The sequence below is a fragment of the Gekko japonicus genome, unplaced genomic scaffold, assembly GCF_001447785.1.
Source record: "Gekko japonicus isolate JY-2015 unplaced genomic scaffold, Gekko_japonicus_V1.1 scaffold760, whole genome shotgun sequence".
NCBI lineage: Eukaryota > Metazoa > Chordata > Lepidosauria > Squamata > Gekkonidae > Gekko > Gekko japonicus.
The window spans coordinates 247979-263967 of NW_015169798.1; the positions used below are offsets into that span (position 1 = coordinate 247979).

General features: G+C 43.2%; 1 protein-coding gene across 1 annotated transcript in view; it reads right to left on the bottom strand.

Annotated features, from left to right (window-relative positions):
• The window catches only part of RNGTT (RNA guanylyltransferase and 5'-phosphatase), a 270839-nt gene that overhangs the window by 127303 nt on the left and 127547 nt on the right, over positions 1-15989 (bottom strand). The window contains exon 11 of the mRNA XM_015417084.1: positions 9670-9834. Within this exon, the coding sequence (XP_015272570.1) occupies positions 9670-9834 (165 nt within the window). The remainder of the gene's footprint in view (positions 1-9669; positions 9835-15989) is intronic.

Genomic DNA, 15989 nt, shown 5'->3' on the forward strand with positions numbered 1-15989 from the left:
CATTTCCCAGCAAGCACTGTGGTCCGGGTGACAAAATCGTTTCCCCCCCCCCGGTCCCAAGGACGCCAGGCTGGTATCGACTAGGTCCAGGGCGTTTTCTGTGGCAGCTCCAACTTACTGCAACGAGCTTCCAGATGAGATCAGGGCCCTGCGGGACTTATCACAGTTCCACAGGGCCACAATAACGGAGCTCTGCCATCAGGCATTTAGGTAAGGAGCTGTGCTCCATCATCTTTGCCCTGCGCCAATTTTCCAGCCTGAGCCTGTCAATAGTGGATGTACCATTGTAGCTGCACTTTACCAGAGCCATAACACCATCGTTGTTAATGGTTTTTAATAATGTTATTGTGTATTTGATATTGATTTTTATATTGCTGTTTTAACTATTGTTTCTTGTAAGCCGCCCTGAGCGCGCCCCAGCAGGGAGGGCAGGGTAAAAATCAAAGTAATAAATAATTTAAATAAATAAATAAGAATCTGCCTTGCTGTCAGATGGCCATCTAGCCTCTGTTTGAAAACCTCCAAAGAAGGAGAAGCCCACCATCTCCCGAGGAAGCCTGTTCTGCTGAGGAACTGCACTAACTGTCAGAAAGTTCTTCCTAATGTTTAGCCGAAAACTCTTCTGATTTAATTTCAACCCGTTGGTTCTGGTCCAACCTTCTGGAGCAACAGAAAACAAGTCCGTACCATCCTCTATATAACAGCCCTTCAAGTACTTGAAGATGGTTCCAGGCGAAACATACCCAGCTCCTTCAACCTTTCCTCATAGGACTTGGTCTCCAGACCCCTCACCATTTTCATTGCTCTCCACCAGACATGTTCCAGCTTGTCTATATTCTTCTTAAATTATGGTGCCCAAAACTGAACACAATACCTTAGGAGAGGTCTAACCAGAACAGAGTAAAATGGTACCATCACTTCGCATGATCTGGACATTATACTTCTGTTGATACAGTCCAAAATTGCATTTGCCTTTTTAGCAACCGCATCACACTGCTGACTCATGTTCAGTGTATGGTCTACTAAGACCCCTAGATCCTTTTCGCACATACTACTGCCAAGATAAGTCTTCCCCAACCTATAATTATGCATTTGATTTTTCCTTATTTGTTTTAGCCCAGTTTTGCAGCCTGTCAAGATCATCCTGTATCCTGACTTTGTCTTCGGCTGTATTTGCTTCCCCTCCCAATTTACTATCATCTGCAAATTTAATAAGCATTCCATCTACCCCTTCATCCAAATCACTGATAAAGATGTTGAACAAAACAGGTCCCAGTACAGATCCTTGAGGCACTCCACTTGTCACTCTTCTCCAAGAAGATGAGGAACTATTCACAAGCACTCTTTGGGTGTGATCTGTCATTCAGTTAAAGTTAAGAATTTTGACTGTACTCATTCTAGGGGAGCAAAATAAGATTGCGGGAGCCCTAGTAAGGTTCCATACATGAGATGAGCTAGTGTTTTAGCCTGGAAGAGTTTGAGGGCTGCTGGAATGTATTGCCCTCCCTTAGTGCATAAAAAGTTGGTTATAGCTTGAGCAGACTTTTGTCCTGTTTCTGCTCTGTGCTTGCAGTGAGCTTTCATCACACCAGATGCTTATATAATCATGTCTAGATACTTAAAACTAGTAACTTTTTCAATTTTCTGTCCATTAATAATACTCCATCCCTTTCATTTGGGTTTTTTTTTACTAAAGGCCATCACTTTCAGTTTTTTGGTAATTTATTATTAAGTGCTTATCCATGCAAAATTGGCTAAACACATTTAAGACTCTCCTTAAACCCACTGTACTTCTGGAAAGAATTACAGTATCATCTGCACACAGTAATACTGAGAATTTACAATCTGATAGTTTAGGTGGATGGCAATCAAGGCTGCTTATGCAACTAACCATACTACAAAATGATGTAGAAAATTAACAGTATTGGGGCTAGCAAGCAACCCTTCTTTACGCCCTTTGATGTTTTAATGGCATCATAAGCGCCCCTTCTTATTACATCAAACCTTAGGGAAGTATTGGTATTATAAGGTTTGAATTAGGTAAAAGAGTCTTCAGTCAACAGATGTTGCCTCTAGCTTTTCTCATAATGTAGCACTTGAGATAGAATCAAATGCTATTTTCAGATCTATGGATGCAGCATATAACTATAATTAGCTCTTTTATATATATTTTTCAATCAGATGCTGCATGACGAAACAATGGTCTGATGTGATTCTTCCTGCCCTAAAACCTGCCTGTTCTTTTGCAGTTATATTTTCTTGTTCCAGCTGGCACTTAATTTTCTCTAGTAGATGGTTAGCATAAGTTTTACCTATACTGCTGAGGAGGCTGATAGGTCTGTAATTTGCAGGATCATCCTTCTTCCCTTTCTTAAAGAAGGGTATTAAACTCACCTGTTTCCATTCTTCAGATATATGGCCAGTAGCATTGATGTAGGAGAAAAGTGAGGCCAGAATTGGTGCCCACCAGTCTAGATTGTTTTTCAAGAGCGCTGGCAGTATGCAGTCTATTCCAGGAGCCTTTCCACTTTTAAGCTGACTAATAAGTGATTTGATTTCTGTAGAGAGGTGGGTGGCCATTCAGGCAGGTTTTCTATCACAGAAGGTAGAAGTTCTTGTGATAGTCCATCACAGATCTTCTGGAAGTAAATTTCCCAGTCTTGTGCCACAATCTGAGAGTCCAGGGGCAAGGAATATTTAAATAGGTGGTTTGTTGTCATTTTCCAAAACAAGCTGGAATTTTTTTCTCTTTGATTGCCTGGATGAGTGTGTTCCAAGATATTTTTATATAGATTTTCTTTTTATTGTCAATAAGTTGTTTAAATTGTTTCTTATGTTCAGCAAGATGTTGAAGAGGCTCCAGACTGTCGATTCTAGTAGCTGTCTTGTATTTATGGAAAGCTGAGATGAGGGCCTGTTTGGCTACTATGCAGTCCTTATTGAACCAGGGCTTGGATTGCCTTGGTTTTCTCTTTATGTGGGGTCTAGTTTCATATGTCAGAAAAGGTTTCAGTTACTGCACTAAGTTATCATAATGAGACAGTAGATTGCTTGTCAGGCTGGGGTCCAGGAGGACTGAGTGAAGGGATGAAAAGTTTTCTTCCATCAAAGTCGACTTCATCCTCAAATTTAGTTGTTCGGTCCAAACAGCCTGGCATCTAAGTTGTTCTGTTGGAACGACGGAGGTACATACGTGAGTTTTCAAATTGCTATGCTTCTTTGCTCCAGAACAATTACTTAATGTAGTTTTCCTTTTTCCTTTTTTTAAAACAATGCTGTAGTGTCTTCAAAGGCTTCAGATGGCAACTAAGCATCATGCAGTATATCTCAAAAATATACTGGCATGTCCCTGATATATGGTGGCATACCTGGAGTTACACCAGTGCCAAACTACACTCCACCCTACCAGCACTGAGCCTTTCTGCGTGAGGAGTCAGCGTACAACAAGGCAATGTAAGAAGCATGCCATGGGATGATTTGGGCTTAGCTGGCTTCCAAAGCCTCTCTAGCTCCAGTCACACCTGTGACAATGGCTTGCCATCACAACATTTACAACCCTGATGCAAGATTTTAAAATCCTACAGATCCCCATAGCAGATGAAAAGTCTTTATTTCAACATTTTCTTTGCTGCCTTTCCAGGAAATCAGACTGCGTCAATTTACAAAAATAAAACAATGAAAACATATCACAGCATAAAAGTTAACAGTTAAAGCACACTATTAAGAACTCGGTCATAGTATAAAAACAACAGAAAACATTGAGTAGTTTAAATTCTCAGGGTAAAAGCAGACTATTAAAATGTTAAAAGATTAACCCCAATAAATAAAAGCCTGGGTAAAAAGAAACATTTTCACCTGACACCTAGAATAGAGCAGGCATGTGCCACATGAGCCTCAAGGCAGGGGAACGGCATTCCACAGGCAATGCTGAATCAGCATGAACAACCCAGGTATTCATGATTGGCAGCACAAATGCTCAGCGGTGCCTAGAACTCAATCCAGACTGCCTCAGTGATTTGAACAAGGGACTTTGGGTATGTTATACCTGTGCATTTCCAGTACACTATGTCTTTCTCTGTATTCTGGCCTGCATGGCCGGTGTCAACAGCAGAGCTGCTGGGGGATGCCTAATGCTCTATGCCAGGGGTGCTGAACTCACTGGAAATGTGTTATTTAAAGTTTTTTAAAAAATCTTTAATTGTGTTTGTCTGTGTCCTTTATAAAATTTACATCTCCGCCACCTGGCATTACCTTTTATGATGCACATGACCCGGCCCAACAAGGTCTCATTTTGTCAGATCCGGCCCTCATAACAAATGAGTTCGACACCCCTGCTCTATACTCTGTCTTGTTCCTGTGAACCCAGTTGGATAAGTGGTTGGTGTGGGTTCTAGCATGGCCTCTCCCTGCTATTTTACTGCTGATCTGACCACTGGAGGCCAAACAGTGAGCTTTGCCTTCTTGATAACTTCGTCCTATGAGGGATCCAAACCTATGCCCCCCATTTGCCACATGGATGCCTTTCTCCAATGACCTACTGAAGGTTTGACAGATATGCTGTGACTATGCAGTTGTGTGCTCACTTGCTGTTGCCTAGTGTCTACATCTCCCTTTTCTGGCAAAAGGCTGGTCCTCCTTAATACTTGTTTCTGAGCTTCCCTCCCCCCCACCAACCTGCACCCCTATGGAGGAAGAGGAGGAGGAGGAAGAGGAGAGTGGATTTAAACCCCGTCCTTCACTCAGAGTCTCAGAGCAGTTTACAATCTCCTTCCCTTCCTTTCCCCACAACAGACACCCTGTGAGGTAGGTGGGGCTGAGAGAGCTCTGAGAGAACTTTGACTGACCCTAGGTCAACCAACAGCTGCATGTAGAGGAGTGGGGAATCAAACCCGGTTCTCCAGATTAGAGTCCGCCGCTCTTAACCACTACACCAAACTGGCTCATGGATTTTCTTTCAGCAATGCCTCTACCAAGTACACCAGGGCAAGCTGGAAGTGATGTGGTCAAAGTGGCCATGTTTTCCTCTCTGAATGTGCACCTGGTAAAACAGAACACCGTTACAGCAGGGGACTCAAACCAAAATATGCAAGGCTCCGTGCTATGTGTTTGTTCCAGGGCTCCGCCCACTCATGCCACAGTCCTCCTTGGACTTCAGTGTGCATGTGTTCCCTCCTTCAGAGTGTTTTGTGTGCGGGCAGTGGCAGGCTAACTTCACAGGAGCATGGTTCCATCACTGTGTGCTAGCTGGCTGCTTCTACAGTTGCCTGTCACAGGGGTGTCTTTAACACACTGTGCCATGTTTAAAGTGCGGTGTAGTGAAAGGAATAGTTTGTATACCATTCCAAAACTATGATATTTGTGTTATGAACATGTGATGTGGAAAATAATGAAATATACTATAAAGACAGACGGATTCTAATTTGGAAAACCAGGTTTGATTCTGCACTCCTCCACATGAAGCCAGCTGGGTAACCTTGGGTCAGTCCCATCTCTTTCAGAGCTCTCTCATCCCCAAAAAATAAGTCTAGCTCATCACCTAGTGGTGCGTAACACTAAAAGAGCTACAACGTTAGGCTGCCAGACAATCTTGGGATTTCCTGGCTATACTATGCCATACGATAATTATTATTAAATAATTATTGTGCCATGTTTGGTGGTGCTTGGCAGTATTGGTATAGAAGCTGGTGTAATTCTCTTACTCTCTGCACTTTGGCATAAGCTCTTTTGTTAACTTTTCTCTTTTCTGCTGAGAGCACATAGGATACCAGCTAAAGATGTTCGCAATGCACCAGGTCAGTCAATAGTGTGCCAAACTCCTGAAAACGTCTGCACTTGCTTACACAGGATCAAGCATTAAAAAGTCACAATCATCCAGAAAGGTAAGATAAAAGAACACAGAAATCATTCAAATGCAAACTCCACTTTCATGTAAGGCAAACAAACCACCAGAGAATTTGAGACAATAAAATAACCAACAATATTTTTAAAACCCTTTATTTTGTTGGATGAAAAGTATATTAGAGAGTTTCATGTATCTGTCCTTAACATAGAAAACAGAGTTGCACTTACCTGTTACCATTGTTCATCGAGTGCTCTTCTTCATGCACATGCAGTCCCATATGGGACTGCACAGAAATTATGAAGAACAGATATAAAAAACATACTACTGACAAGTGCCCCTAAGTTCTTTTACATTTGAGTGACACAGCTACAATGAATGAAAGTATATTTTTTTCAAACTGTTGGGCTTTACCTTCTAATAGCACTTCTGTTTGATAGATAAGGAAAGTTACATATTCTTTCTAATTTGCCTCTAGTGTACATATGTCATTCTGAGACACATTTCAAACTCTGACACACTTGGAATCCTGTTCTCTCAAGACTGCACAAATTCAAACCTGAGGACTAAAACTGACACCTACATTCAAAAAATAATCTCAGCTATTTCTCCCTCCAGCAGTTGAGAATCCACGGAGTGTGTAATGTATAGGAATAGGCATAACAACAAGTCAAAAAAGAAAGTGTGATTGTGGCAGAGAGCAATTTCGGCAGTTCCACATGGATCCTAAACCCTGTGTTCCAAATCCAAATCCTTCAGATCCCAATTCTGCAACTCTTCTACCATTGCATTTTAAAGACTGCTGAGGGAAAGATTCTACAATATTCAGTATTTCATTATAGTGATATCCCATAATGCTGAGGTAAAATTTAACTGGTGTGCCTCATTTCTCCTTAGTTAGCCAATAGCAGATCAGAGAAGAAAACTTCCAACCTAGCCAATCACCTTATGCTTCCCAGAACCTCTGTAAGGCAAAGGGAGTGAAACCATACATTTTACACTTTTTAAAGTAGTTTTTCTTAAACAATAGTAAAGGAAAAGAATGTTTCCATTGATTTTGATCATTTGGATTTTTATATAATGCTGACAGCGAGAGAGATGCAATACATTTTCATTAATGACACAACTGCAATGATAGAGTGAAGGAAGAGAATATAGTCAAGAGTGGTCTGCTCCTAAAGCTACCCCACAATCCACTACCAGTATGGCTCTTCAATACTTTTGATTAGTGTTAGCCATGCCTATGTGTCCACAACATTTTGAGTTTCTCACAGAATTATTTATTTATTTACTTACTTACTTACTTGGGCTTTTACCCCGCCCTCCCGCCGAAGCAGCTCAGGGCAGCTTACAACAATTTAAAACAACATACAATATAAAACCAGCAAATACAGATATAAAATACAATAAATACAGTAAAACTAAATAAGTACGGCGGCGTCCTGTGGTAAAGTGCTAGTGTGACCCAGCCGGTGCAGTCAGTTCTTATTTGAACACTTGGTGAAACAGCTCAGTTTTCACCGCTCTATGGAACTGCTGGAGGTCCCGTAGCATTCTAATTTCATTAGGGAGCTCGTTCCACAGCGTTGGCGCCACCAGGGAGAACGCCCTGGTCCTGGTTACCATCAACCTGGCCTCCCTAGGCCCAGGGGGGGCCAGGCGGTGTTGTGATCCAGACCGCAGTGCTCTTGGAGGAATGTACGGGGAAAGGCAGGCCCCTGACCATTTAGGGCTTTAAAGGTCAAAACCTTGAAGCAAATCCGGAACACTATTGGAAGCCAGTGCAATGACTTCAGCACAGGCTGAATGTGCTCCCACCTGGGGAGACCCATCAACAACCTGGCTGCTGCATTTTGCACCAGCTGCAGCTTCCGAAGTTGCCCCAAGGGCAGCCCCATATAGAGAGCATTACAGTAGTCTAGCCTCGAGGTGACCATAGTGTGGATCACTGAAGCCAGATCATTGCGCTCGAGGAAGGGGACCAACTGCCTAATCAGCCGAAGGTGATAAAAGGCTGCCTTGGCAGTGGCCGCTACCTGGGCCCCCATTGTCAATGAAGCATCCAGGAGCACACACAAACTCCTGACACTCAGTGCTGGCACCAGTGGCGCCCCACCGAAGGCCGGAAGAGGGGCCCCTAACCCCGAGCTGCTCCGATTCAGGGAAAGGACCTCCGTCTACGTCGAATTCAGTTTCAGACGACTCAGCCTAAGCCATCTCGCTACGTCCTGCAACACCCGGTCCAGATCTTCCGGGGTAGAGCCAGACCGCCCGCCCAACAACAGATAGAGCTGGGTGTCATCTGCATATTGGTGACACCCAAGCCCATACCTCCGTGCAATCTGGGCAAGGGGGCGCATGTAGATGTTAAATAGCATCTGGGACAGCACCGCTCCTTGTGGCACTCCACATTCCAGTGGGTGCCTCCAGGACAGCTGTTCCCCCAGTGTAGACCCTCGCCCCCAGCTTTGGAAAAAGGAAAAAAGCCACTGTAAGGCCAGCCCCCGAATCCCCACGTCGGTGAGGCAGTGGGCGAGGAGCTGATGGTCGACTATGTCGAACGCCGCCTACAGATCTGACAACAGCAGCACCGCCGTCCCGCACCAATCCAGATGCCTCCGGAGGTCATCCATGAGGGCAACCAGTGTTGTCTCCGTCCCATGACCACAGCAGAAGTCGGACTGGAAGGGATCCAGCATGGAAGTGTCATCCAGAAAGCTCTGCAACTGTATCGCCACCGCCATCTCTATTAATTTGCCCAAATAGGGCAGATTGGAGACTGGCCGATAGTCGGCCAATTCAGCCGGGTCCAAGGATGGGTTTTTTTAGGAGAGGGTGGACCATCGCTTCCTTAAGAGCCCCTGGGAAAAGGCCCTCCGAGAGGGACCTGTGGATAATGTCCCTAAGGGTGCCTCGTAACCCCTTGCGGCCAGCTTTAATTAGCCAGGAGGGGCAAGGATCAAGGCTGCATGTGGTTGGTCGTACAGTTGAGATCAATCTGTCAACTTCCTCTAGGCTGAGAGGGCTGAAACAATCCAGAATGGGACCAGAAGACGCACATGGGGCCTCGAGTTTGTATACTGTCTCAAGTGTGGCCGGGAGGTTGCGGCGGAGCAGCAAGACTTTATCTACAAAATAGCTCGCAAAAGCCTCACAGCCTATATCCAATTCCCTGAGATTTTGACTGCTTTGAGGCAGGGTGGTTAAAGACCAAATCGTGCTATACAATTGTGCTGGGTGCGAGCTTGCAGATGCAATTTCGGCTGCGTAGAAGTCCTTCTTCGCAGCCTTGGTTGCCACCTCATACGACTTCATAAACGTTCAATAGGATGCTCTTGACGCTTCGTCACGAACTCGCCGCCACTGTCTTTCTAGCTGTCTGAGCCTTCGCTTCATCAGCTTTAGCTCCTGGGTATACCAATAATCTCAATAATCTGAAGTAGAATGTAGTTCAATTATGAAATAAAACCATTTTGTTTCAACATCACAGTAAACAGCAAACCCTGATTAGTTTGTACCACTGTGAAGACTGGTGCCAAGATAAACCTCAATGATGATTAAGCTCAACATGGAGAATACATGCCACAGTTTAGCTATACGAACAGTCCTTTTCTTTTTTCCTGCCCTTCTACATATAACATATTAAAAACTCTCCAAAAGAAAAATATTTTACACTGTACTCATTTATTTAAAAATAACTCAATTAAGCATAGAACAAAAATAACTTGTATTTACATGCATGGTTTTAATTGCAAAGAAACCCCTAAAAGAGGCTGAAGTCATGTACAAAATGAGTGACTATTGGGTTAAATTATCAAAAACATATTTACCTTTTTTGCGGCATGGATGTCAAAAAATGGTTTGTTACGAACACTGAAAGGTTCTTGTGCTTTATCAATTTGGCCAGTCTTCATTTTGTCATGACGTGGGAGTATAATCTCTTTTTCTATACATGATAGACGAATATTAAAATCACATTCGCCAACTGGTTGTCCCTGGCAAGTTAAAAATATAAAAATTCCATGAATACATCATTCACATGCATCTTTATAAAATCTAGATACATTTTTAGTTTTTAGTTGTAAAACACCTCAAACAGGACTCCAGACATAGAAATAGTCTAAATAAATAAAAATACTAAAATTTCCCTGGACAGTACTCTATAACTAAGCAATAACTCTCTAGTATTAACATTTCCAGTTTACTTAGAAGGAAAATGATAAGCAAATAAATGTCAGAAGGGATTAGAATCCCACAGCTCTTTTTGCTATTAAAGCAAGGAAGTACAACATAAGTCATTCTGAGCTTCATGTCCATATGCTTCTGTAATCTGAGGCAGCTATACCATCTCATCTCTCCTTATATATAATTCTGTTTTGGTCATGGACTCTCCTGAACATTCCACACACTCCCAAATCAGTTTGCTCCCTGATCTGTCACTCAGAAGCTGTCCCTATCCACTGGCTGCGTTGCCTGAGCCTCGCCTCCAATATTCTAAACAATTTGCTGTTCCTCTCCCCCAATAGCCAGTCAGAACACAGAGGTCATTTGCATATGCGGCCTGATTGGCCTTTGCCTCTAACATTCTAAGCAGTTTGTTGTTGTGAGTCATTGAATGTGTCCTAAGGTAAAATACATATCCCAATTTCCCCTTAAATGGTCACTGGAGTTGCCAAAATACATATCTCAACCTTCCCTTAAATGGTCACCGGAGTTGCCAATCTCCCTGTGGTGCCTGGAGATCTCCCAGAAATCACCATGTTCCCCAGCCACAACACATCATTTCCCCTACAGAAAATTTCCCAGCTATTACAATGGCTACTTTGGGCAGTGGACTCTATGGTATTATACCCTGCTAAGGTCCCTCCGCACCCCAAATCCAGGCTCTACCCCTCAGATCTACAGGTCTGGCCCTCCCCTTTGTATTGCCAGCCTCCAGGCAGCACCTGGAGATCTCCAAGATCAGTTCTCCTGGAGAAAATGGCTGCTTTGGGCAATGGACTCTATGGAATTATACCCTGCTGAGGTCCCTCAGGAGGAGGAGCTTTTCTGCCTTAGCTGCCACTGCATAACCCCAAATCAACATAAGTCAGGGGTGGAGGGAATCATACCTATTACCAGGGCTATTTTTGGGCAGGAACGCACAGGAACGGAGTTCCGGCTGGCTCCTGAGTTTGCCACGCCCAGCAGGAACTCATTAGCATAATAGGCCACACCTAACAGCAGACACTCATTAGGATTGGCTACATTAGGAGTGTGTGGCCTAACATGCAAAGAAGTTCCTGCTACAAAAAAAGCCCAGGGTTTTGACAACAAAGTAAACAGAATAAGAAGCAAAAGGTGGGTGTGGTTGGATGACCACACTTCTGGTAACATATGGGGTGTGGCCTAATATGCTAATGAGCTTGCTGTCAGGGGTGTGGTCTAATATGCTAATGCGTTTCTGCTGTTGGGTTTGGCCTATTATGCTAATGAGTTCCTGCTGGGCTTTTTCTACCAAAAAACCCCTGCCTGTTACCATGAGGCTGTCCTCCCATACTACCCACTTGGTAGTATGACTTGAGACAGCCCTGCCTTATAGCTAAGCAGAAGACATATATAAACATGGCTTGCCTCCCTCTATTTTCCCCTTCCCTCTGCTGCCTCACCAGTCACAGTCGGTACACTCACCTGGAGCTTCCTTCTACAGTTCGTTGTATTTCTTCCCACAACGGACCTTACTGCTATTCAATTATAAAACCCAGTTTTGTAAAAACACCAAGTTAAAATTTTCTCTCTGCTCCAAAAAGAAGCTCTTGTTTCTCTTTACTGAAAAGTGTGCATCTATATCCCTCAGTGACACCCTCCTTTATATTCTTCCCCATGTGCAGGAACCTGTGAGTCCCAAGTTAGCCCTTTTTCTCTGGATTCCTTTCTCTCCCTCTTCTCTGTACCACCGTTAGTGCTCGCTTCGGCAGCACATATACTGTACCACCATTAAACCCCAATTTTCCCTTTTCCCAGATCCACAGGTTGCCCTACACTCACATCAGTTTCCTCTTTTTTCTAACCCTCTTTCTGCCACCACCGGATTCTAATCTTCCTCTATATGTATGAAGGCAACAGCCTACATGGCTTTGAATCTAGGAAGGGGAGAAGCAGTTACAGAAGAAAAGTGAAAGGACTACAAACAATGTATAGCTCCAATTCCCCTGATGGCAGGAAAGAGCCTTGTATTGCATGGGCCTGCGTTAAGAGAATGATATAAACACTGGCCTGCATCCTACTGCATTCAAGTACCTGCCAAGAAATTTAGTGATATTAACTTAACAGATAGGAGCAACAACATGGCAACCCAAATAACTACCTCCTAAAAGTTAAACCCATTTTGGTCCTAAAGAATTCATTCTCACCCCCCCCCCCTTTATATTAAAGCGCCCCCTTATTCATTTCTTCGACCCGGCAGAAAAAGCCACCTTTGGATTTCGATCCCATTCTGCTTTTACCTAGACTGACCCCTCTGCATCTACTGAAAAACCATCAATATATGAATACTAGGAATAAGGCCCGTTGTGGAAATAAACAGGCTCTGGGAGAGTGCCCTGGCTTTGGGCTCTCAGTGATGAAGTAATAATACAGCAGTGGCCAAATATTAGCAGAGTGTGACAATTTGCTGTGGCGACCTCAGCAGGGTATAATGACGAGCATTTTCCCCAAAGGAACTGATCTCTGCTACCTGAAGAGCAGTTGTAATTTTGAGTGACCTCCAGCCCTCACCTGGAGATTGGCAACAGTGGTTCCCAAGGAGGGAATGGCTGGTTTGGAGGGTAGAGTGTATGGCATTGTACCTGTTTGAGGTCCCACCCCTCCTCAAGCCTCACCCTCTCCAGGCTCCACCCCTCAAATCTCCAGGAATTTGCCACCTGGAGTTGGCAATTCTATCAGGACTTGCCCCAATGAGTTTTCTTCCAAAGGCCAACATAGGTCTGGAAAGTGCCTTTTACTCACAGAACAAAGCTTGGTTGCCTAGCAACAGGCACTGAGGAGAAAGTACAGTTGGCAGCTCTGATTAGGGAAATACCTGGAGATTTGGGGGGTGGATCCTACAGAAGGCAGCATTTGGGGGGGTAGAAGGACTCAGCAGGGTGTAATATCATAGGGTCTACCCTCCAAAGCAGCCATTTTCTCCAGGGGAACTGATCTCTGTCATCTGGAGATCAATTGTAACAGCGGGAGATCTCTAGGTTCCACCTGGAGATTGGCAACCCTAGGTGAAAGTCAGCCAAAAAGCAGGGGGTTGAAGAGAATGGTGTGATGGTCGCTGGGCCACCTCATTAGCCAACCAGCCATGGTGGAGCCAAGCAGTAGACACAGCCGTTTTCACAGTTTATTCTGACAAAAAAGTGGCAAAGATGGCAGTGGGTGGGGGACGGGATTATGCTGAAAGTCCTTTGTCTTTTTACTGACAGAACCAAGCTTGGTTGCCTACCAGCAGCCACTGAGGGGAGAGTTAGTCCCACACAGGAGCCAAAAGAAGTGTCTTCGTCAAGGGAGAGAGAGATGTCTGCCAGTAAATCTGACAGGGAACAGGGGCTGAAATGAAAATGGGTGGGGAAGAGGAGCAGACCCAACACCTGGACAATGGCACGCGAGTACTCTTGAGTGGCGGTTGAAAGCACGGAGGAGAAAAGGGAATCCCCATCACTTATAATCAGCGGGGAGCGTTCCTGTACCACACCGCACTGCCTCCTAAGCCTCTGCCCGATGGAGCATCCAGCCCCTTCACTGGCTCCCTCCAGACTGAGGCCAAGATGCTGGGTGGCGGCTCTGTGGGCGGGACTGAGGCAACACAGTGAGGCAATGTAGAAGATTAGCAGACCTTCTAAGTGGCAGCTGAGCGAGCCAAATGCTGTGGGAGCATGTGGAACATTCACATCAAAAGATAATTATATATAAGGAGAGATACAGCTTTAGTGTCATTTTATATCTCAACACATTACCTTGATCAATGTGGGATGGTGATCTTTTTTCTCTCCTGAACTGTCTTCCTATAATTGAGCTCATAAAGGACAAACTAATCATATACAGAACCTTATTCAGGAGCCAATACAACCAACAATACAAACCACCCATTAAAATTTGTTTAGTATCTGAATGAATCTGAAGCTCAATTTACTGCCTTTTTATTTTAACACTAATAACACAAGTAAATAGATTCAGGTGGGTAGACGTGTTGGTCTAAAGCAACAGAACAAAGTTTGAGTCCAGTGGAACCTTTAAACCCAACAAAGTTAAATTCTGGGTATAAGCTTCGTGTGCATGCTACAACTAAGTAAGTTCAAAGCTACAAATGCTGTCACAGCTTACATGTAAAATAGAAATGATAGCATTTCTATGACCAAAAAAAGGGTTAAAGTTAAAAGTCTACAAAACTATGTTACGTAAACAGCAATATACTAGCTGAATCCATTCTTGTTTATACATGAGAAGTCATAAAAACTTCATCAGATCTAGGGGTCACAGGGATGAAACGGTTCCCTATTCTAAAAAGCTAGAGGTCAGGAAAAGGGTTTCTCCTTATCCTAACATCTAGCTCTCTCTAGAGGGCAGAACCAGACAGAGGTTTACAACTAATGTGCTAATGTAGGTACGATTCTCATGAAAACATAAGCCCTGCTGAATCAGACAATTGGTCCATCTAGTCCAGCACCAGGGCCAGATTTAGATGAAGAGAGGCCCTAGGCTACTCCACTTGTGAGGCCCCTCCCAATCCCCCACCCTCACGACTAGAAGAAAATGGAAGAGTGTTATAAACAAAATTGAGTGAAGCCAAGGATGATGATGGGTGTTTAAAATTCTGCAATTCACAATTTCTCCTCTAAAGGACATAAGATGTTATTGTTAAATACCATAATGATTGAAAAAAATGCATAAATGTTAACATTAACACTGAAAAACTTTTGCAATAACTGAACTTTGTAAACTTTTTGTGGAATAACCGTTAATTTTTAGGAAAATGAAATTGTAATGTTATTCTTTAAAAAAAAAAACTTCAGTTTACAAATTATATTGCATGGGAAGTGTAAATAATATGATCATGATTACCTGACAGTGTGGCACTTTTAGAATCTACTTTATGTTGTCATTAAACAGTCAGTTTTAAAATACATATTAAGAAGTAAACTACAACCATCAAATAAAGTAAGACTAAAAATGTTTTTTTCTAGCCTTCCTTCCTCATAGCAAAATCATCCAAAACTTCATCAAAATGTGTACATCTAAGTTTGTCACTTTCAATATACAGAATGCTCAGTGCAAACAACCTCTCTTGAGACATCGTGGCCCTTAACTAATTTTTAATTCTTTTGACTATTGAAAAACTCCTCTCTCCTGAGCAGTTAGTGACTATAAAGCTAGTAGCCGCAAGATTGCTTCCACATTAGGAAAGGACATCTGAATTTTTTCCTTGTATATAATTTGATAAAGGTCTATATGAGACAGAGGGTGCTCTTCTGTAAGCCTATGGCTTTGTCTCACGTACAGGTGAAAGTGCAAAAGTTCATCAGTAAGTTTCAGGTCAATATCTTCTGGGTATGCTTCCATCAAGAGTTCAACACCTTGCTGAATTTCTTGCTTAGATGCTGTCAGATTAGCAAGAATGGAAAACAATTGTGCAACATCACTGTACACAGTACTTCTTTTTAAATTGGCTTCAAGTGCATCTAATATAGGAATAAAGGATTTTATCCTAAACTTATCTCTTGAAGAAAGTGCATCTAAGGCATCAGGTGCACTTCTGTCATTTCTTTGCCGTTCCCTTACTCTTTGTCTCCTTGTTTTGTAGTTAACATTTGGCAAGGTGGCTTTTGCTTGTTTCTCAAGCTCATCAAAATCTTCTCTAATTTTCCTTTAAAAATCCAACAGTGAACTGTACAAACCTGCACAAGAACTCAATAACAGTTCTGATTTCTGAAGGGCTTTGCTGACCTTACGAAAATGACCTAGCACATGGGTCCAAAAAGGCAGCATAAACACAAATTCCAGTTCTTCCATTTTCTGCAAAAGATTGTTCGCTTGAAGCCTGGTCTCCCCCTTCCCATTAACATCAGAGTACGAATGACTGAGGGTATCAGTGATAGCACTGTAACTTTCCAAAACCGCTTCTGTGGCT